At 36.8% G+C, this 23,047-nt stretch overlaps 1 protein-coding gene across 4 annotated transcripts; it reads left to right on the plus strand.

The window, feature by feature from the left end:
• The first annotated feature begins 25 nt into the window (after nucleotides 1-25).
• On the plus strand, nucleotides 26-22,819 carry LOC110630734 (cell morphogenesis protein PAG1). 4 transcript variants are annotated; one of them, XM_021778293.2, is made up of 18 exons: nucleotides 26-247; nucleotides 393-516; nucleotides 2,021-2,139; nucleotides 5,620-5,665; nucleotides 6,658-6,730; nucleotides 6,816-6,873; nucleotides 7,667-7,762; nucleotides 8,846-8,963; nucleotides 9,038-9,304; nucleotides 11,971-12,072; nucleotides 12,215-12,572; nucleotides 12,691-12,804; nucleotides 14,072-14,700; nucleotides 14,822-15,018; nucleotides 15,515-15,737; nucleotides 16,565-16,684; nucleotides 17,597-18,361; nucleotides 19,543-22,819. In XM_021778293.2, the coding sequence occupies exons 2-18, from the start codon at nucleotides 421-423 to the stop codon at nucleotides 22,585-22,587; spliced, it is 6,426 nt and encodes a 2,141-aa protein (XP_021633985.1). In that variant the 5' UTR covers nucleotides 26-247; nucleotides 393-420; the 3' UTR covers nucleotides 22,588-22,819. The 4 variants fall into 4 exon arrangements, with proteins under 4 accessions (XP_021633985.1, XP_021633992.1, XP_043813080.1 ...); XM_021778300.2 differs by having other exon boundaries at nucleotides 16,568-16,684; XM_043957145.1 differs by lacking the exon at nucleotides 26-247 and having other exon boundaries at nucleotides 2,021-2,159.
• Nucleotides 22,820-23,047: the final 228 nt, after the last annotated feature.

Below are 23,047 nucleotides of genomic sequence, written 5' to 3' on the forward strand. Positions count from 1 at the left end.
AAATAAAAATTGAGAATATTTAGAATCTTTTAAAATAGCAATAACTCGGGCGTGAATTGCGCAAATATTTTACACGATCCGACAAGGGCAGAAAACTATTAATCGATCCGCGGTTTTCTCTGCTATTTAACTAACTATTTCTGGATCAATCGAGCAGAGCTTTTGTTGTTGTTGACGCTAGATCCTCCCAACTAGCAATGGCTACATCTTCAAGCAGTTGTTTATCCAACCCCTAAAGGGTTTTCAGGTCTTATATTCCTCTCAATTTTAATCAAATCCGCACTTTTTTCTTTCTCCTTCACAATCTCTCGTGTAAAAATCCTTAATTTTTCTCTTAAAATCCCTGGGACTAACTTTTCTTTGTTGGGCCTTATGGTGATTGTTGTGGGTAGTCCTTGGTGAAGTAAAATTACATTAAAAATGAAAGCAGGAAGCGCTGCGAAGCTGATTGTTGATGCCCTTCTGCAGCGGTTCCTCCCGTTGGCCAGGCGTCGCATTGAAACAGCTCAAGCTCAGGTCAGTTGTTTTCCTTCTCTATTATTCTACTCGTCATATACATTTGGAATTCTTTTATGGTTGAGATACTGCCTTTCGAGCACGATGAAGAATGAAGAAATTGCAAAAAAGGAGTGACGATATTGTTACTTTTGTGGGTTGGTAGAGAAGTGTTCATTGGGCAGTTGCAATGTGGACGATAGTGTTTTCATGGTTTTGTTTGTTTAGAATTACCATCTCTACTTGCTTAGGTTCGAAGACTTGAGGAATTGTCTAGTGGCGTGCTTAGAGTTCTCAGTACTATGAATTACCATATGTATTTGATGTTTCTCTCAGAACCTTGTTGCAATTTTGCATGCTTTGCCTCTCAGTATCATTCTTAAATTAAAGGAGTTGATGGGTTGTAGAAATGTGACCCCAAATTATTGTTGATGCGTAGAAATAGCACATGCTTTGCTAATTGACACTACATGGAAACTAGGGAAGTGGTGGAGTTTGCTTGATAATTTGAAATGGCAGGTGATGGGGCTTTCTGCTGTTGACTCTGAGATTTACATTGTACTTTTTATTAGTGGATAATTGCTTCTTCCTTTTTTTGATGTAATTTATCCACTACAAGTCGCATAGAATTAGAACATGAACTCCATGGTTATGCATTTGTTGTTTGTGGCATCTTAATCCAATTCCAATTACACATTTGTGGTAGTTATTTGTGAATCTTACAGGTGATAAATGGTTTCCCTAAAGTGCAAAAGGAGGAGAATTTGGCCTTTCGATAACACATTGACTTGTGGCATGAGAAATATACATGATTTCGTTTTTGTTGACCAATTCTTGATACTTATGTTTTCGGTTATTCTAAAATCATTTGTAATTTGTTTTCTATCCTCAGAAAACAGCCTCAGATGATTGTCAGACTTGAAAGAACTATTTGACAATAAAAATGGTTTCTGGTTTTCTCATATTTTGTTAAATGGAGGTCATTGTTTGTTATTTCCTTTTGCCCTTCATCCAGGTTTATCATGGGAATATGGGTTTTCAAAAGTTTGAAGTGCTCTCTTGTAAATCCTTTAGCTGGCGATTCCACATTTTTCCTTTAGCTAAATTCGTTTTTAAATTCAGGGTTGCTTCCCCACTAGAAATTTTTATTTGGTTTACAGTTCTCAGCAAGGACAATAACTTGACTTGCTAATAAAAGGATCACTAATAACGCTATATGACATATTTGTCTTTTGGCTATAGAAAGTGAGTTTTATTGTCTTTTTTCTTTATATTGTTTATTGCTTGTCCACGATTTGTAACTAATTATCTGATATTTCAAAAGAATAATGGTTCACCGAAACTTTTTAGAAGAGTTTTTAAAGCTGTTTTTTTTAATGTTCTGGCTCGAAGAGGTAGAAGATTCTGGTTCTGTATTATCATTGCATTGGTTCTGATACCTTTGGTTCTAAAGATACTGTCAGTATTGGCTGATATTTATAGGTTATGTTTGGCATTTGTATTGATTTTACCTGGGGATATGCAGGATGGACAGTACCTTCGACCATCAGATCCTGCCTATGAGCAGGTTTTGGATTCCTTGGCTATGGTTGCCCGACATACTCCTGTGCCTCTTTTAGAAGCTCTTCTTAAATGGAGAGAGAGGTAGATTACTACAATCTCAGGTCCTGGAGTTTCTTACTAAAGTTTTATTACATTGTGGGCAATTATTTGTCATGAATCTAATAGTTAAAATATCAATTACTAACTACATTTTGCAAAGCAAGAAATTTTCATTATCATAGGCAAAGGGTTGTTTCATTTTGTGATTTCAATTTTTTCTTTCATAGTCCTTGATTTATATTCATAATGTGACCATATGGTTCCTTTCTCCATGTTCCCACAATGCGGATGGGAGAAGCATAAATTCATTAATAAATGATAAATTAGAAGCGTAGTTTGGAAGTTTAACTTTCTTTTGGTGTAAGCTGAGAGTTTAACTTAACTAAGTTTAATTCTGAACTATCTAAGTTGGGGAGAGAGAGAGAGAGTGTGTGTTACGGGCCCTTTAATAGGATGTCATCACAGGTCGATTAACTAGAAAATCCTCCCCTCCCCAGATTGATTTTCTCTTGTTAATATTTTTGCTTTTCTTTGAGGAACCTATTGTGAAATAAATTGAGAACTCGTGTGAGAGAATTCTCAGATCTCATAAACTGATGAATAATATTTTCTGAATGTCTTATTCAATGATCTCAAGTGCCTTTTTATAATGAAGGCTACAATCAACATTTGAATTCAAAATACTTACTAGCTTCTATTTAAATTTAAAATTTAAAAATTAAACTAAAGATAGTAACTAAAAAATCAAATCAAAGATAACAAGCTAAGATACTGATCTTATTTGTTGCAACAACTTTGATCAGAATCTATCAAATAGAAGGATAATGCATATCCATAACATTACCCCTTCTTAGAGAAAAGGCTTGTCCTCAAGCTTGTCTTCAAGCTTGTCCCCAGTCATCTGGTTCAATAATAGGAGACTCTAGATCCTTCAACTCCACCCAAAATAATTTTTTGCACTTCAAGCTTGTCCCTAGTCATCTAGTTCAATAATAGGGGACTCTAAATCCTTCAACTCCACCCAAATAAATTTTTGCACTGATGGTTAAAAGAATATGTCTCATTGCAGTTGTAGCAAAGGCCTTTAGTTCGATGTTCAGCCATTTCTGTCTTGCTAAGTCTTTTAACAAATGGAGTTGAGATGCTTCCGACATTTGAAGATGTTGCATTACTATTTCCCTTAGACTCTTGAAATGGCCCTAAGCTGTCATCATTTGACCTAATTGTTGTTTCTTCTCAAATGTTCGAGCAAAATTCATTTCTATAACTAAATTGGGAGGGTTTTGTACTTCCACCTCAAGCCGAATAGTCTCAGACAATCTTGCAGTAAAAAAGTTAACTTGTTGGTTGGTTCAAACAATTTCGCTTTTGCCAATAAAGATTGAAATTGGTGCTGATAATCTTCTATTGATCCAACTTGCTTCAAATTCACCAACTCCCCCAAGGGATTGCTATGCAAAGGAGGACCAATTCGCAAGTTGCAGTTATCCTTGAACACTTGCCAAATTGAGCCTCGCCAGTAAGTAGACTGACTTTATCTGCTTTCACCATTCGTTGATTTTGAAAAAAATTGTTCGCAGCACTTAAGCCATCCAAGTGGGTCATTGGAGCCATTAAATGAGGGAAAATCAAGTTTTGTATATCTAGGCACTACACGCACTTCAGAACGATCATTATTTGGTTGGATAAAATTTTGTTGATTGTTGTTCATTCCATCTTGGTTTTGGTTTGCTCCTCTATTGAAGGTGCGTGAAAGAGTTCTTCAACTTCTCTTCCAGATTTGCTGAATCGTCCATGATGACCGGCTCTGATAAAATTTACGGGTCCTTAAATTGAATCTCGTCACAGGTCGATTAACTAGAAATTCTTCTCTCTTTAGACTGATTTTCCATTGTTAATGTTTTTGCTTTTCTTTGAGGAACCTATTGTGAAATAAATTGAGAATTCGTTTGAGAGAATTCTCGAAAATCATAAATTGATGAATAATATTTTCTGAATGTCTTGTTCAATAATCTCAAGTGCCTTTTTACAATGAAAGCTACATTCAGATTGCATCAACATTTGAATTCAAAATACTTCCTATCTTCTATTTAAATTCAAAATTTAAAATTTAAACTAAAGATAGTAACTAAAAAAATCAAATTAGAGATAACAAGCTAAGATACAACCACCTTGATCAGAATCTTTCAAATAGAAGGAAAATGCATATCCATAAACAGAGAGAGAGAGAGAGTTTGAAGAAGATTGCTTTACATTTTGACATCGAAATCAAATGGATGAGAGTTAATAGTGATAAAAAAAGGATGCACGAAGGAGAAGCCAAGATGAGATTGTTGTGTAAGAAACAACGGCTTAATTTTGCCTGATTTGGAAACAAATACATATCAAATGTTAGGTCATTTAGGGAAGGAAATATAATAGGATTATATTTTTTTATGGGATAATGAGGGTTCTTTTGATCAACACATTTACTAGGGATTTATCGGTCTGCTAGTGTAAGTCCTTTGAGTAAAGTTTGTTCAGAAGTATCTCAAAAGTACAAAAAAAATTTTTAGTAGTTCAAGGGTGTTTGAGTGTGAGGCTGTTGCATTTAGATGAAATTATGAAAGCATGTTACCTTATGTAGGTGTACTATGGTTTGCATTTAATTGAAGAATATGGAGATGAGCTCAACTAACTTTTCCTTTCCCTACACAAATTTATTCGGTTTAGTGTTAACTTAAGGAAAGTGGAAACAAGGCCTTAACAATCTTCTTCTTCTTCTTCTTCTTCTTCTTCTTCTTCTTCTTCTTCCCCTTTATGTGTGATGACTTGGTGCTGATGATCCCAAAAAGTTTTAGCCTTTGCGGCTTGATCAATCAGTATGACTAGGAATACTCTTCCAAGTGTAGATTAAGCTGGACTATTGTATTTTTCATTTAAAAGTGCAAAGAAAATGTAGTTTGCAATAGTTATAGCTACTTCAAGTGACCAGCATTTATTTTTTTGAGAAATGAATGTGAGTTACTGGATAGTATACTAATTGAACTCCTGCATCACATTTGCAAAACTATTTTCTTTTAAATCTTTACTACATTCTAGTGTTTGAGTCATAGAGAAAAGTTGATCAATATTTTTTTTTTTAGCTGAAGGAAGCCTATGATATTATTAAAAAAAAAAAAAAAAGCATTTTGGAAAGAGAAAGTTGTTTAGAATTCAATTAATTTAAAAGGGGAAGAAGATCGATCACCAAGGATCTACTTAGGCACATACGTATTAGTTCTTTGTAAAAGGTGCTTTTCTTTATTAAAGTTTGCAAAAGGTGCTTAGGATTGAGAAAATGAACTACAGAAAGAATTGGAGGCAGTATTAAATTAAGTTTGCAAAATGTGCTTTTTTTTATTAGCACATTGGAAAGGAATGTCATAACTAAGTCTACATTGTCAATTCTTAAGTCTCTAACTCAGATATTAAATATCCTCATCACCCTTTAATGTGTTCTCTGCTGAAAGTTTTTCTCCCTCTATTGGACTGTTGTTGCAGTGAATCTCCCAAAGGTGCAAATGATGCGTCTACCTTCCAAAGAAAGGTTGGTTGAGGCACATGAATCACTAATACAGTGGGTTGTTTATTTTACTTAAAAAAATTATAGTTTGTTCATAATAATGTGTAATAGTAAGACGCGTTTGTATGCATCTGACAATTATACAGTTGTGTGTCCATAAACATACCTGCTCTCTTAGTTGTTAAGAAGTTAAAACTACATGCTGACACATTCAGGTGGATTACTTGGTCAATATTTTCAGAGGTGTTTCTTAAAATTCAATAGCTGCCTTTTTTTCCATCCTTTTTTTGTTCCAAAGTATGTACGTTTTCGCTAATGACCCAATGTCCTTTGCCGTTGGGTTTCAGCTGGGGAACCTTCTTAAGAAAAAGCAAGCATCTTCCCTTTTGTTTGGGCTCATATGTTTCTCACCCTTCCGGAGTGGTAGAGTTTTTAGAGGACACTTAAAATGGGTAGACTTTCCACATGTGAATATGGGCCTGGGGGGTGTGTGTGTTCCAGACTATCCTGAAAATATCTTCTTATAAAATCATCTCCTTTACTTTGTCACAGGTAAACAAATTGTGAGCCCCATTGCATCATAAATCCTTCCTTCACCTCAAGTCCTTTATATTTCCCTTCATCCAACTAAACATAATGTTACTCTGTTGGGGCATTCATTTTTATTATTCTCAGGAAATTGGAGATGATTAGTCATTCTGAATGGCTGTCTAGGGGTTAGCAGGATGTAATAGATGTGTAAGAGTTTGGTGTGGCTGTTTGGTTATCCTAGAAGTCACTTCTGTTGTTTTTCTTTGTTCATATTGTGGAGGGAGACAATATGCCATTTATACTTCATCTTTATCGTGAATTTATGATCATATGGAGAAATATAATTGTCTCTTTTGTTCAGAAAAATGTGTTTCTTCCCCCTTAATATTTATTTAGTAGAGTAGATGTAATAGGCTATAAATTCTCGCCTTGAGAAATATGATTATTTGATTTGGAATCTAATACTATCTTTACATGGGTTTTAGCTTGCAGTGGAGTGTATTTTTTGCTCAGCCTGCATTCGTTTTGTGGAGTGCTGTCCCCAGGAAGGACTTACTGGTTTGTTTATGATATTCTTTTGTTGCTTTTCTTTTTTGCATTTGTATTTCATAGAAGTGAATGTAATAGCTTGTTTTCATTGCAGAGAAGCTTTGGTCTGGGCTTGAAAATTTTGTTTTTGACTGGCTAATTAATGCTGACAGGTGAGGCTGCTATAGATTGGTTTGGGATTTGTTAGAGCAGGTTAAGTATCTGCTTCACTTTCAACATAATCTTTTGCTCATATCAATTGGAAAATCTGATGATTCTCTGTTGGTCCTGCTAAAAATCTCTAACTTCTTTCCCACTTTGGCAGTTTTATCTCAAGTCTCTTTTGTGGAGAATTTCATATGAGCTGGACTAACTGTGAAATATGGATTCATTGTTTTCTCTTAAATGCCAGGATAAGATTTATTATCAAATGAAATGTTCAGTTTGTTTTGCAAAACAGTTTATTATACCTGCGAACAATCATGCCCTGATCTAGAATGAATCATGTTCTTTATAGGTATAAAACTATTTTTGAGGGCTCTCGTGTAGAAGTTTAAGCTTTTAAGTTGAGTAGTTCTCTGACATGGTAGCAGAGCCCCTTAGACCAAAAGGTCCAGACTTTGAATCCTGACTACTATAATTTTTTATTACATATTTCACAAAAGGTAAAGTGCGCCTGCATATGTTCATGCTTCAAGTGCAGTGCGCATTCATGTGCAGGGTGTATTGTAAATATATAACTATTCTCAAGGTCCTCGCCTGCAAGCTTAAGTTTCTAGGTTAGAGTGGTTTCCTAATATGTAATAGGCAGATAATAAGGAATAAGCTTCTGCCTCTCTAATGCTATGAATGTGCCAACTAATATTTATGAAATCAATTATAAAATTTGTGTTCCATAAATCTTGTGTCCTTGTACTCATCTGTTTTGGTGTGCGTGCCGTAAATTCTTTGTTTTTTTTTTTCCAGGGTTGTTAGCCAGATTGAGTATCCCTCATTGGTTGATTTACGAGGGCTCCTTCTAGACTTGGTTGCTCAACTCTTAGGTGCCTTGTCTCGCATCAGGTAATTGTAAAATTTTGATTTTTGATTCCTGACACTTAGTTTTACTTCAATTGAGAACTATTGATAACTTGAGGTTTTCTTCTTCCTCTTCTAAATGACTTATTGTTTCAACTGTCTTCTGTTATCTGTTGTCATATGTTTTGGTTTCCTTTGTGCTTAAATGATGTCAATGATCAGTGTGAGTTCATTTCAATGTTAATTTGGCTTAATTTAGCTTTGCGATATCAGGTTGAGCATATATTGACTATTGCTTTCCAACTGTGAATTTGTTTGACTTCTTCCTTCTCTAGGCAGAATAAGTTTTATCATATTTTGTGGAATGCTATTCTACTGGCATAAATATCCTAGAGTCATCAATTTTATGCCTTACTCTAAGCTAGGGATAGTACTCTGTATATGGGACTACTGCTTCTGTTTTCTCTGATCCAAATGCTTATACTTTCCATATCTTTTCCTTTTGGCTTGTTTATTGTGTAGTATCCAATTATCTCTTCATCCAATTTTGAAACCCTAGCTGAAATACAAGTGATGGAATGAAAAGAATGGAAAAGAAATGCATAATATGTTATTTTGTGAGTTCCATATTGGTTCGGATATTCTTAAAGAGGGGTTGATATTGTTACTTGAGAGTTTGTGATGGACAATAATAAATGGAGTCTCACATATTCCACCTTCTTGCCTTCTTTTTTTTTTTTGTTCAATATTGTATAAAATTTCTAATTGTTTCCAAATTTCACGAGTTTAAATTGTGGAATGTGCTAGGTGGCACTTTATCTAAAAATAGCTTAATACAGTCGTACCATTTGAGATTTTTAGGACAGACTTAGGGGAAGAATGACAGAGAAAGAGGGGGATAATATTTCAGCTTAATCCTGTCTTCTTTTCTAGCATTTGATGGTTGAGTTAAAGGTAAAGTTTTGAGTAGATAAAACATACATTCCTTACTTGATCGGATAGTTGTTTGAGTACTATCAAAGAGTTTGATGCTAGAAGCAGGTGCAGATGTTTGTTATTTCTTCCTCCACATTTCTAGAGTTCTATCTTATACGACTTTTTATGGTTTTCATTTTTTTTCTTCTACAGGTTTAGTTCTGTAACTGAGCGCTTTTTTATGGAATTAAACACTCGTCGGATTGACACTAATGTCGCCCGAAGTGAAACACTGAGTATCATTAATGGAATGCGTTATTTGAAACTTGGGGTATGTATATAATTAACTTGTTCAAGGGTAAATGACATGAAAACTAGGACTTAACAACAAATTTAATGAGCCAGGTTAAGACCGAGGGAGGATTGAATGCATCGGCTTCCTTTGTGGCAAAAGCAAACCCTCTTAACCGTGCCCCACATAAGCGCAAGAGTGAGCTTTACCATGCACTGTGTAATATGCTTTCAAATATCCTTGCTCCACTAGCAGATGGTGGAAAAAGCCAGTGGCCCCCTTTAGGTGTAGAAAATGCACTTACACTATGGTATGAAGCTGTTGGGAGGATAAGAGTGCAACTTATGCATTGGATGGACAAACAAAGTAAACATATAGCTGTAAGTGCATCTCAGATATCTACTTTTTCCTGAATTTCAAGTGTTTGGTTGTTTTAATAGTTAAATTTCTAAACTGATTTCTTTTACTTGAATTCTGAGATGCTGGCATGCTGTGTTCTCTAAGTTGATTGTAGCATGCAATTCCAGAGCATAAAAAGTTTGCTTAACGAATTTTTGGAGTGTGCATTAGTCGGTTCGGTTTGAAAATATGAAAAACCAAATTAGCTGAACTTAATATTTTTCAAAACCGAATAAAAGTGAACAAAGTATAAAATTGAATTGAATCAAACCAAAGCAGTTTGGTTCGATTCAGTTTGATTCATCAGTTCTCAAAGCACTGAATGCTATTTTGAAGAATAGAATTTTCTTCCTCACTTATTACAAATGAATGTTCAACAAATATGGATATTATCAGTGAATAATATTCATCTAGAACACATTCAGAACATATAAAAACACAATATACAAACAATCTAACTACTTCTATAAGAAATACAACATAAAGCATCTTAATAAGTAAATAAATGTAAAATATACATTTACATTCAATCAAAAGGGTGAAACTTTCCAGCTAAAACAACAAAAAATTAAAACAGAAAGAGACAGCAAAATGAAATCAAACAGAGTTCTAAGGTCCTAAGGACTATGGAATGGAAATACAGGATGTTGTTGCTTTTATAACTCTCAGCTTCAGTTTCACGATCTTTCAAAGTAGGCAAAAAGAATCTCATTGGAAAGGAGAAGGCGAGAAAAAAGGAAGAGGATGAGGAATGTCTTGTGCTTCTTTGTAGAGGAGAAGAAAGAATCTGGTGGAGTGCTGTATCTCAAGGAGTGATGGTAACCAAGTCACCAAAGAGAAAAAGAAGAGAGGGGGAGGCAGCTAGGGATACAAAACAAGGCAAATATATATAGTACAAAAGGATTGTTAGGAACTTAGGATTAGATTGAAAGGACGGTTGAGAATAAATATTTAAAATATGCAAAAGACAAGCTTACAAAGGTGAGTCTTGACACAAAAGGGCTCTTACTACTCTGTTATAAATAGCTTATACATTGCACATACGTCGTAGTTTAATTTATATTTGGTTTGGTTCAATTTTACCGAATTTATTCTTTTAAAAACTGAACCGAAGGGAAATCACCAAAAATTCTATAAATTAAAACTGAATTGAACCGATTAATTATAAAACCGAACAAAAAAAAGTTGAGTTTATTATTTCAATTTGAACTAAATATTGCTCACCCTATGAATTTCTTGATGGAATATATAGTATTTTCCCAGTCAGTGTTGAAAAACTTATATGTGCCATTTAAATGAATCTACAGAGTGCCTAATTAATTATTGAGCTGAATCTTTGTGGTGGCGTTATTTTCCTGACTTCTTATTATGGAAGCCTGAGCCTCACAAAATTGTAGAGATTCTGGATTTTTTAATCTTCAGTGGTTTTTTAGCTTTGAACTGCTGTACCATGACATCCCAATTCCCTTTATCTGGTCAACTAGGTCCCTTCTTCACCTTAATGTATTAAATTGCCAGATGATCTTAAATTTAAGCTGAACCACTGCATGTGTTATTGCCTCATTAAACACTGGCTGGTGCTGGTCCATACCAGAATACCTTGTGAAATTTAGCAATGATGTATTTTTGGAGTGCCAAAAAAAGTTGGTGGCATAATGAATATTTTTACTGATGGGTCAAGCTGACATTATTGAGTTATTTTTCTTCATGAATTGGTGGATTGGAACTTAGTGAACTAAATTTCTGGTTGGGTTGTTGAGGAATTTTGTCTTGGCCTAAAGGCTTGGTTACGCCCGATAGAGGCCTTAATTGCAAAACCAATTTAGTTACTTTTCTCTTTGGAATATGGTATTTGCTATTAGTGTTTAGCACACAAGATATTCACGTAATTCCTGTTATGAACATATCTTTTAGCAACTTGGCCAATTATGTCCAGGATTATTCCGTTTTGAATGTCTTTCTGTTCTTTCATATCCTTACCATCCGACCATTGCAATTGCCCCCCCCCCCTTGCTAATATTTTGAATAAGGCCATTCCGTATCACGTGCTTCCAAATTGATGTATATTGAATTGTACTAATAAATAATAACAATTAATTCAAGTTGTAATCAATCGGTTATATGTTTATCCAAACCAATTAACATGAATTAGCCTGCTAGTTTCATGTTGATTATTGAGCTCGAGTAACCAGCTGAAACCTGAGGTTCCATTGGGTTGAACTTGGGCTAGCTCGTAAATTTCTGAATTTGGCTTTTAGAAGCCATAAGCGTGACCTTATTGGCATCTTTATCCTGCTTCTCTTGGGTCATGAAGATTGTGGATTGGGATGCGAGTGGTATAGTTGTGGAAGTTTATGCACATCCTTATGATTTTTTGGCTATTTATCTTTACAAATTCCTGTAAAATCTTTGTCATGGAGCTTCTGTTTGAATTTTTTTTACCTTGTTCAATTGCATTTTGTTTTCTTTTTAATACGGATTTTTATTTTTATTCCCATTTCCTTGTTAATAATTTCTCTCTGAAATTTCCTCTCCTTCTCCCCTTCCCCTTCCCCTTCCCCCTTTCAGTATGTCCCTTCCATAAATACTCCCAGTGCTTGTGTATGGTTGTGTTTTCTTTATCCTCACATGAATGACTCAATAACAGGTTGGCTACCCTCTTGTGACGCTTCTCCTCTGTCTCGGTGACCCTCAGATATTCCACAACAACTTAAGTCCTCATATGGAACAACTGTACAAGCTTTTAAGAGTAAGTTTGTATGAACTTAGTCTGGGAGGAAGTGGACAGTAGAGTTGATATTTTTTTCTCGGTGCTGCTCTCTTTATCTTGTTGATTTTTGAGGAGTTGAGGCCATAGTTTTATGCGGCTTTCAATTGGTTTATTTGTTCAGGACAAGAACCATCGTTTCATGGCCTTGGACTGCCTTCATCGCGTTTTGAGGTTCTACTTGAGCGTCCATGCTGCTAGCCAGGCCCCAAATCGTATATGGGATTACTTAGACAGTGTGACTTCTCAACTCCTAACAGTTCTGAGGAAAGGAATGCTTACTCAGGATGTTCAACATGACAAACTAGTTGAGTTCTGTGTGACTATTGCTGAGCATAACCTTGATTTTGCTATGAACCATATGATATTAGAATTGCTAAAGCAAGATAGTCCAAGTGAAGCAAAGGTCATTGGTCTCCGTGCTTTGCTTGCCATTGTTATGTCACCTTCAAGCCCGCATGTTGGCTTGGAAATATTTAAGGGTAATTGATTACTTGTCTTATCGGTTATTACTCAAATACAATACATGATTTTTTTGTTAAAAAAAATTTATCTAGATTATCTAACTAGTTTTTGTTTTCACTCCTTTTCCATAAGCAGGACATGATATTGGCCACTATATACCAAAAGTTAAAGCAGCAATTGAATCGATTTTGAGATCTTGTCATAGGACCTATAGTCAGGCTCTTTTAACTTCTTCAAAGACAACAATAGGTAACATCTTTTCTTTTGTTCTGAGGTGATATCTTATAATTACAAGTGATTTTGTAAGCAATTCATTGCATAAAGTCATAAAAGTATTTTAGCTTCATAGTACCTTGTCAATTAATCTGGTGGCTAATTTATTTATTTCCTTTTTGGTATAAACTTTTTTTAGTTGTTCATATTGATGGGTAAATTTTCTTTGTGATGTCATGGATTAGTTGAAGGCATAATAGTTGCTTAGTGCAGTCCTATTTGTTAATTGTTTTACTTTAAGAATAATGGGACACATTTGAATTTGAATTTGTGTGCTCGTCAATGAGCCATAATTGGTTTATGATGTTTGCTTGTCGTTTGAAGTTAGAGTCCAAGCCTAAAATAATGGCTAAATGTGTTCTAAAGGAGCTTGTTTAATTGGCCCCGCAAGTTTGAGATTATAGCCATGTTAGTTTTTAGAAAGCAAAATAAATAGCTCATAAAGGCTATGTTTGGATATAGAGGAAGTTGGAGGAAGGAAAATAAAGAGAGGAAAATAACTTGGAAATGACATTTTCCTTTGTTTGGGAAGTGAAGGAAAATAAGGGAGGGAAAATAAAACTTATTTTACGTTGGTTATTTTCTCTCCAAATTGGAGAGAAAATGATGGAAAACATCATTTTAATTTAAAATTTACATTTATGCCTTTTAATTTTTTAACTTTATATAAAAATAAAGGGTAGATTAGTAATTTCAAGAAACAATATTATTTTCTTTCCACTCCTTTTTCTTTCCAAACTAGGGAAACTAAGTTTATTTTCCTTTCCCCTCCTTATATTTCCATCAATCCAAACATGAAGAAGGAAAATAAAGAAAAGAAAATAAAGACTATTTTCCTCTTAATATTTTCCTTCCTCTCTTGTAAACTATCCAAACAAAGTGAAAGAGACAATGAGAAACATAAACAAAGTTAGTATTACCATAACTAATTATTTTTCTCGCTGCCTATGCATTTTCTCATGTTGTTGGGTAGGTTGGACAATAGGTGTACACTAGTTTTATTTTGAGTAAAATGGACCTGGGCATTGTTGAAATCCAAAAGCTAGCTCAAGGGGAAGATTGCCCAGGTCTTCTTAACAAGCACATTGGCCACATGCCTAACCGATGTGGGATACTAACATTTATTGTACTCTTATGGTCTGTTCCATTTGTGAGCTTGAGTTCTTTATCCTTGTATTGCTTGCATTTTATTCCTCTGTGGGCTGCAATGATACATACCAAATAAACTGTGCTCACTCCTTAGATGCTGTGACCAAGGAAAAGTCCCAGGGGTATCTCTTTCGGTCAGTCCTAAAGTGTATACCATACCTGATAGAAGAAGTTGGAAGAAGTGATAAGATTACTGAAATAATCCCGCAACATGGCATAAGTATTGATCCTGGTGTACGTGAGGAAGCTGTACAGGTGTTGAATAGAATTGTTAGATATCTTCCCCATCGTCGATTTGCAGTGATGAGAGGGATGGCCAACTTCATACTTCGGCTTCCTGATGAATTCCCTCTTCTCATTCAAACTTCTTTGGGGCGCTTGTTGGAACTCATGCGATTTTGGAGAGCATGTTTGCTTGATGATAAAATGGAAGTTGGTGCTGATAACACAAAGCGTCAGGGACAGGCAAATGAAGGATTTAAAAAGTCTTCTTTTCATCAAGCAGATATGATTGAGTTTCGCGCATCTGAGATTGATGCTGTGGGTCTTATCTTCCTTAGTTCTGTGGATAGCCAGATTCGGCATACAGCATTAGAGTTATTGCGCTGTGTGCGTGCCTTAAGGAATGATATACGAGACCTTACATTGCGTGAGCAAGCAGACTATAATTTGAGACTTGAACCTGAACCAATATTTGTAATTGATGTCCTCGAAGAACATGGGGTGAGCTATATAAAAAATTTATTTCTCCACCTTTTGCAGTTTTTACATTGTTTTATGTGAGGCGAACTCTTGATTCTGTAAATTTTCTCATCTTATTCTTATCTTACTGCTTTTACTATAGGATGACATTGTTCAGAGCTGTTATTGGGATTCTGGGCGTCCATTTGATTTGAGACGAGAATCTGATGTAATTCCTCCCGAAGTGACTCTTCAATCCATAATATTTGAGAGTCCTGACAAGAATCGGTGGGCTCGGTGTCTTAGTGAACTTGTGAAATATGCAGCTGAGCTTTGCCCAAACTCTGTTCAGGAGGCAAAGTAAGTAGTGCATGATTTATGTATATTCATGTTACTGTATTGTCTCGGACTGGCATCATATATGTTATCTTATTAACGTGTGTATTACCTTGCTTTGATGTATGCTTTCTCAAGGTATAAAAATAGGATTGCTAACTTTTTATGGTTTTCCCATTTCTGGTACTTTTAGGTGTTATTTATAGAAAGTTCATTTCAAGTTTCTTCAATTTTTGGTTGTGAAACATTTGAGTGGGAATGTAATAGCTTAGTTCCTATGCTTCTGACATAAAAACAAGTTTACTGAAGATATAATCAAGATATTAGATTAACCTGAAAGATACAAAAATATATAGAGGAAATGGATGCTTAATTGTTAGTGCAGAATGTGTGAGTTATACAATGGTTATGTTGCTTATAATGTTAACATATTTTCTTATAATCAAGTTCTTTCATGTTACTCGATGTCTGTAGTAGAAAAATATGCATGATTGCCATTGTGACTAAACTTTAATTTCAGGGTAGAGGTTGTACAACGTCTTGCTCACATCACGCCTATCGAGTTAGGCGGAAAGGCTCATCAGTCACAGGATGTAGATAACAAGCTGGATCAGTGGCTCATGTATGCAATGTTTGCTTGTTCATGCCCACCAGATAGTAGAGAAGCAGGTGGTCTAGTAGCAACCAAGGATCTTTACCATCTTATTTTTCCCTCACTAAAATCTGGATCTGAAACAAACATAGTAAGTATTTGCTTACAATAAATGTGTTACAACATTAGAGCACTGTTTTCACAGATGTAAGAAATTTAATTATGGAAATGAGGATGTAATTAGGTATTTTCTTGGTGCTATACCTTTGTTGAGCTTGGGGTCCGATATAGCCATATAAGCACCCTTTTCGTCCCAGCAAACCCCGTTTTTTAAGAGGTTCTTGACATCTCCTTTTTCTTTTAAATGGATGTGAACTTATTAAAACTTTTGTCTTAGTTTGAATCCACATTTTAGTGTCCCTGGACTAAATTGATGTGGGAATCTTTTATGGGAACTATTTTACTTCACAGATGTAAGAAAATTAATTATGGAAATGAGGATGTAATTTGGTATTTTCTTGGTGCTATACTTTTTTTGAGCTTGGGGTCCAATATAGCCATATAAGCACCCTTTTCGTCCCAGCAAACCCTGTTTTTAACAGGTTCTTGACATATCCTTTTTCTTTTAAATGGATGTGAACCTATTAAAACTTTTGTCTTAGTTTGAATCCACATTTTAGTGTCCCTGGAGTAAATTGATGTGGGAATCTTTTATGGGAACTATTTTACTTTCTTAGTGCATGTTCGCTAAGGTTTATGCTTTTGTTTTGCTTTTCATAAGGAGAGGAGTAGCAGCATTATATGTTTAGGAGATGCATCCAGAACCAGTTTGAGGTGGTTTTGGACAGAATAGACATTCCTCCATTTTAACTAATAAGAAGGATTTATTCTTTAATGCTATGCATCCCAAATTCCCAATGCATTCCAGCCTTCCAGGTCTGTTGCTAATGCTTGAATTGGTTGTTTTGACTTCTTCAGCAGGGGGCCACTATGGCTCTTGGTCATTCTCACTTGGAGGCATGTGAAATCATGTTTAGTGAGCTTTCATCTTTCATTGATGAGGTTTCTTCAGAAACCGAGGGAAAACCGAAGTGGAAGGTACAGATTTATCATAAAGTATATGAAAGTTTTGCAAATGTCATTTGTAGCTTAATGGAAGCACAAGTCTTATACTCATCCCATTTTGAGTCGCTGTGTTGCATTGCCAAACTGCTTAGTCTAGTTGGAAAAGAAAATGTTAGGCTGCTAATTTTTAAAGATAGGTAATATGCTAAATATAGCCAACACAGGAAGGTATGATTCTGCTTTGAAATATTATGAATGATTACAGCTGACCTTTTATTCCCAATAAGCACAGTCATAGTAATGACTTATGACTGAGGTTCATGTGATCTTTCTAGGTAGATTGGGTATTTAAATCTTATTGTCAGTTGGCTACTTTTGGGAAGAAGAAATTGCTATGTTCAAGATAACTAGTGTATTGGGGGGCAAGTTCTGCTAAGGAAGTGGGAAATCCAGGTTTTATACATGCAAAATTATTAAGATGGAATTCAGTTGCTAAGTTTGACCCCATATTGGTAAGTTGCATCAAGTTAATCAGTCATCTGAAGCTCTCCGTCTAAACCCTTTGCATTTCATTTACAGCAGCCCTCCAAGAAATTTAGTTTTGAAATTGGAATATCTGAACCAATGCTGCTTCCATTTTCTGTTTGTGGTTCAGTTTCTACTTTTCAGTACTTCCCCTTTATGCCAATGCCATTCCAGTAACATGCCATTTATTGCATTCCAGAATTTTTTTCTCTTTCTTTAGGAAGATTGCTTTGAGGCTTGGTAGTCAAAGCCCTATTAGACACTTACCTTAGACTTTGTTTGAAACCTGTCTTTTCACTTATCCATTAATATCAAACCATTCAATACTATGGAAAGTTATTTTATACATAAATACATGTATTTTCTTCTCCTCAGTTTGTGTTTCTGTCTAGAAAACTAATATTCATTCTATTAGTGCAGTCTCAAAAGTCTCGTCGTGAGGAACTTCGAATCCACATTGCAAATATATATCGCACTGTGGCTGAGAAAATCTGGCCTGGCATGCTTAGCCGTAAACCCGTTTTCCGTCTTCATTATCTCAGATTCATCGATGAAACAACCAGACAGATCTTTACAGCAACAAATGAGAACTTCCAAGAAATGCAACCTCTCCGTTATGCCCTTGCTTCTGTTCTAAGGTCTCTGGCGCCTGAATTTGTCGAGTCAAAATCAGAAAAATTTGACCCCAGAACAAGAAAGCGGCTATTTGATCTTCTTCTTTCCTGGAGTGATGAAACTGGCAGTGCATGGGGGCAGGATGGTGTTAATGATTACCGACGTGATGTTGAACGTTACAAGGCATCACAGCACAACCGATCGAAAGATTCAATAGACAAAATTTCATTTGACAAAGAATTGAATGAACAAATTGAGGCAATCCAGTGGGCATCCATGAATGCTATGGCTTCACTGTTATATGGACCATGCTTTGATGACAATGCAAGAAAAATGAGTGGTCGGGTAATATCATGGATCAACAGTTTGTTCAATGACCCTGCACCTAGGGCTCCATTTGGTTTCTCTCCATCAACTCCGTCTTATTCCAAGTACACAGGTGAAGGTGGTCGTGGAGCTACTGGTCGTGACAGACATAGGGGAGGTCAGCATCGTGTTTCCTTAGCAAAATTGGCTCTGAAGAATCTTCTTCTTACAAATTTGGACCTTTTTCCAGCTTGTATTGATCAGGTAATTCTTTCCTTTTTGATTGGGGTGCATTATCACATTCCTTATGTGGAATTATTAAACTAATTTGTGATACTTGTAGAAAGATAATATCTTGTTGTATTTCATACTAGAGATTACAATCTATTTATATATAAGAGACAGTATCTAAACAGGAAAGAAAATCAAGTGTATAATTATACAATCCTAAGATTAAGCAACTGATCCATCTATCAATTTTTACTTCTTATATTAACATATTTACTTTCTATAACCTATGACACTCCCCCACAAGTTGGAGCATAAATGTTAATCATACGCAACTTGTTACATATATAATCAATCTCAGTCACAAGGACAACCAATCCAAAACAATCAAAATAAGCAAAGGATCAGGAGAACAATACCTGTGAACCGTACTTGTGAACGGTACCCGTGAACAGTGCCAGATGAACGGAGCCCTAAGTCTCCAAATATTACCTTTTATGGGTAACCCAAATGAACAAAGTTTTGAGTTTCCAAATGTTACCCTTTATAGGCAACCTAAATGAGCAGAATTCTAAGTCTCCAAATGTTACCCTTTATTAGTAACTCAAATAAACAGAGTCATAAGTCTCCAAATGTTACCTTTTATGGGTAACCCAAATGAACAGAGGCCTGCGTCTCCAAACATTACCCTTTATGGGTAACCCAAATCAATAGTCTTAAGTCTCTAAAAATTTAAATCTCTATTAGTAAAGTTTTGATACCATATAGAAAGATAATATCTTGTTGTATTTCACAGTGGATATTACATCCTATTTATACATAAGAGACGGTATCTAAACAGGAAGAAAAATTAAGTCTGATAATACAATCCTAAGATTAAGCAACTGATCCATTTATTAATATTTACTTCCTATATTAACATATTTACTTCCTATAACCTATAACAATATTGAATACTATAGTTCACTTGAAACATTTAGAATATGTGGAAATATTTGATGTGTCGAGTTCACTAGATGTTTGGGATGTTTAATTGCTGTTTACCTTCTTGTTTTCAGTCATTCTGCTATGTTACTCATGCTCTGGGCTTAACTGATCATTACTCTCCTGTCTTTGTTTGCAGCATTGCACCAATTGTCTTGTTTGTTATGAACATCTAGTCAGTCTGAGATAATCAATCCAAATGACATGACTAATTATCTTTTTTTTTTTTCCAGTGCTACTATTCTGATGCTGCTATTGCTGATGGTTACTTTAGTGTGTTGGCTGAGGTCTACATGCGCCAAGAGATACCAAAATGTGAAATACAAAGGCTTTTGAGCCTGATCCTCTACAAAGTTGTGGACCCAAACAGGCAAATCCGTGATGATGCCCTTCAGATGCTTGAAACACTTTCTGTCCGTGAGTGGGCTGAGGATGGCATTGAGAGTTCAGGAAGCTATGGAGCTGCTGTTGTTGGCAACCTCCCTGATTCCTACCAACAATTCCAGTACAAGCTCTCATGCAAACTTGCTAAAGATCACCCTGAATTAAGCCAGCTTCTTTGTGAGGAGATCATGCAGAGGCAACTGGATGCTGTTGATATAATTGCGCAGCATCAGGTCTTAACATGCATGGCTCCATGGATTGAGAACCTCAATTTCTGGAAACTCAAGGATTCAGGTTGGAGTGATAGGTTACTGAAGAGTCTTTATTATGTAACATGGCGACATGGGGATCAGTTTCCTGATGAAATTGAAAAATTATGGAGCACAATTGCGAGCAAGCCTAGGAATATTAGTCCAGTATTAGATTTCTTGATCACAAAAGGAATTGAAGATTGTGATTCAAATGCATCTGCTGAAATAAGTGGTGCATTTGCCACATATTTCTCAGTTGCAAAGCGGGTAAGCTTATATTTAGCACGGATTTGTCCACAGCGCACAATTGATCACCTGGTCTATCAATTGGCTCAACGGATGTTGGAAGATAACATTGAACCAGTTGTGCCGAGTGCAACTAAGGGTGATGCAAATGGAAATTTTGTGTTGGAATTCTCACAGGGGCCTGCAGCAGCCCAAATTGCATCTGTCGTGGACACCCAGCCACACATGTCACCATTACTTGTCCGCGGTTCTCTTGATGGTCCCCTCAGAAATACTAGTGGAAGTCTGAGTTGGCGAACAGCAGGTGTGACAGGGCGAAGTGTCTCCGGCCCATTAAGTCCTATGCCTCCGGAGTTGAACGTGGTTCCAGTAACTACCGGACGGTCAGGTCAGCTCCTTCCAGCGTTGGTGAACATGTCAGGTCCTTTAATGGGGGTTAGAAGTTCGACAGGAAGTTTACGGAGCCGCCATGTTTCTAGGGATAGTGGAGACTACCTCATTGACACTCCAAACTCTGGTGAAGACGGGTTGCATCCTGGAGTTGGTATGCATGGTGTTAGTGCCAAAGAACTTCAGTCAGCCTTGCAGGGGCATCAACAGCATTCACTAACTCATGCAGATATAGCATTAATTTTACTGGCAGAAATTGCGTATGAGAATGATGAAGATTTTCGTGAACACTTGCCTCTTCTTTTCCATGTCACATTTGTTTCAATGGATAGTTCAGAGGATATTGTGCTAGAGCACTGTCAGCATTTGCTTGTTAATCTGTTATACTCACTTGCAGGCCGACACTTGGAACTGTATGAGGTAGAAAACAGTGATGGAGAGAACAAGCAACAGGTTGTCAGTCTGATCAAGTATGTCCAATCAAAGCGAGGGAGCATGATGTGGGAGAATGAGGACCCCACAGTTACAAGAACAGAGCTTCCAAGTGCAGCACTCTTGTCAGCACTTGTTCAGAGTATGGTTGATGCTATCTTCTTCCAAGGAGATCTCCGTGAGACTTGGGGTGCTGAGGCACTTAAATGGGCCATGGAATGCACATCAAGACACCTTGCATGCCGCTCACACCAGATTTACAGAGCATTGCGGCCTAGTGTCACAAGTGACACGTGTGTATCACTCCTTAGATGCCTCCACAGATGCCTAGGAAATCCAGTACCCCCAGTTTTGGGATTTATCATGGAAATTTTGTTGACATTACAAGTTATGGTGGAGAATATGGAGCCAGAAAAGGTGATCCTCTACCCTCAACTCTTCTGGGGTTGTGTAGCCATGATGCACACGGATTTTGTCCATGTCTACTGTCAGGTGCTTGAGCTCTTCTCACGTGTGATTGATCGTTTATCGTTCCGGGATAGAACAACAGAAAACGTGCTTCTTTCAAGCATGCCTCGAGATGAGCTTGATAATGGTGGTGACATTGGGGATTTTCAACGAATTGAATCACTTGCATCCTCCGGTGGGAATCTGCCAGCATTTGAAGGGGTGCAGCCTCTTGTGCTTAAAGGGCTCATGTCAACTGTTAGTCATGGTGTGTCTATTGAGGTTCTCTCCCGGATCACCGTGCACTCATGTGATTCTATATTTGGGGATGCAGAGACGAGACTCCTGATGCACATCACAGGCTTGCTTCCTTGGCTCTGCTTGCAGCTCAGTAAGGATACAACAGTGGCACCTGCTTCACCACTACACCAGCAATGGCAAAAGGCTTGCTCAGTTGCGAATAACATTGCCCTATGGTGTCGAGCAAAGTCACTGAATGAATTAGCCACTGTTTTTGCTGGTTATTCCCGAGGAGAGGTCAAAAGTGTTGAGAACCTCCTTGCTTGCGTGTCGCCATTGTTATGCAATGAATGGTTTCCTAAGCACTCAGCTTTGGCTTTTGGGCACTTGCTAAGACTGTTGGAGAAAGGTCCAGTTGAGTATCAGCGTGTTATATTGCTCATGCTCAAAGCATTGCTTCAGCATACTCCCATGGATGCTTCCCAAAGCCCGCATATGTACGCAATTGTGTCCCAGCTGGTGGAGAGTACATTGTGTTGGGAAGCACTGAGTGTGTTGGAAGCCCTTTTGCAGAGCTGTAGTTCGCTGACAGGTTCCCATCCACATGAGCCAGGTTCTTATGAGAATGGTGCCGATGATAAGATGCTTGCTCCTCAGACCTCATTTAAAGCTCGGAGTGGACCTCTACAATATGCCCTGGGATCAGGGTTTGGGTTTGCTTCCACACCAGGTACACTAAGCGGAATTGAATCTGGAATCCCACCAAGAGAGGTGGCTTTGCAGAACACGCGTCTTATCCTGGGGAGAGTACTTGACAAGTGTGCACTAGGAAGGAGGAGAGACTATAGAAGGCTGGTACCTTTTGTAACCAGTATTGGAAATCCGTAATGGCAGACATATTGTAAGTGTACCTGTACATTAAATGGAAAATTTTTGGCTTCTGGTTTTGTAAATAGGCATCATAAATTTAAAGGTTGTAGTCAGTGCTGTAATATTTTTGCAGTCAGTATCACTTGTTTTCTTAAATCGTTGTTACTTGGCAGCCTTTCGTGCGAGTAGTTGATCCTCATCCATAGCTTCAGCTCCTTCCAAATGAAAGTGAAATTACTGTTTTAGTCAATTAGCTTGACTATGGTTCTGCACTATCGCATGTTATTTTCTCCAATGCGAATCTAAGAGCTTTCGAGCATATGGAGGATGTTCTGTATTGAGTATTAACACTTGCAACACGGCTACACCGGCGTAGGAACACGTGCAATATAATAATGTAATTATTGATATTGTTCTCTTCTGACTTCTGAGAAGCAAAAATTAAAGCATCACGGGGAAGCCTCAGGAAAAATAAGCA

Source organism: Manihot esculenta, chromosome 1, assembly GCF_001659605.2.
Source record: "Manihot esculenta cultivar AM560-2 chromosome 1, M.esculenta_v8, whole genome shotgun sequence".
Taxonomy (NCBI): domain Eukaryota; kingdom Viridiplantae; phylum Streptophyta; class Magnoliopsida; order Malpighiales; family Euphorbiaceae; genus Manihot; species Manihot esculenta.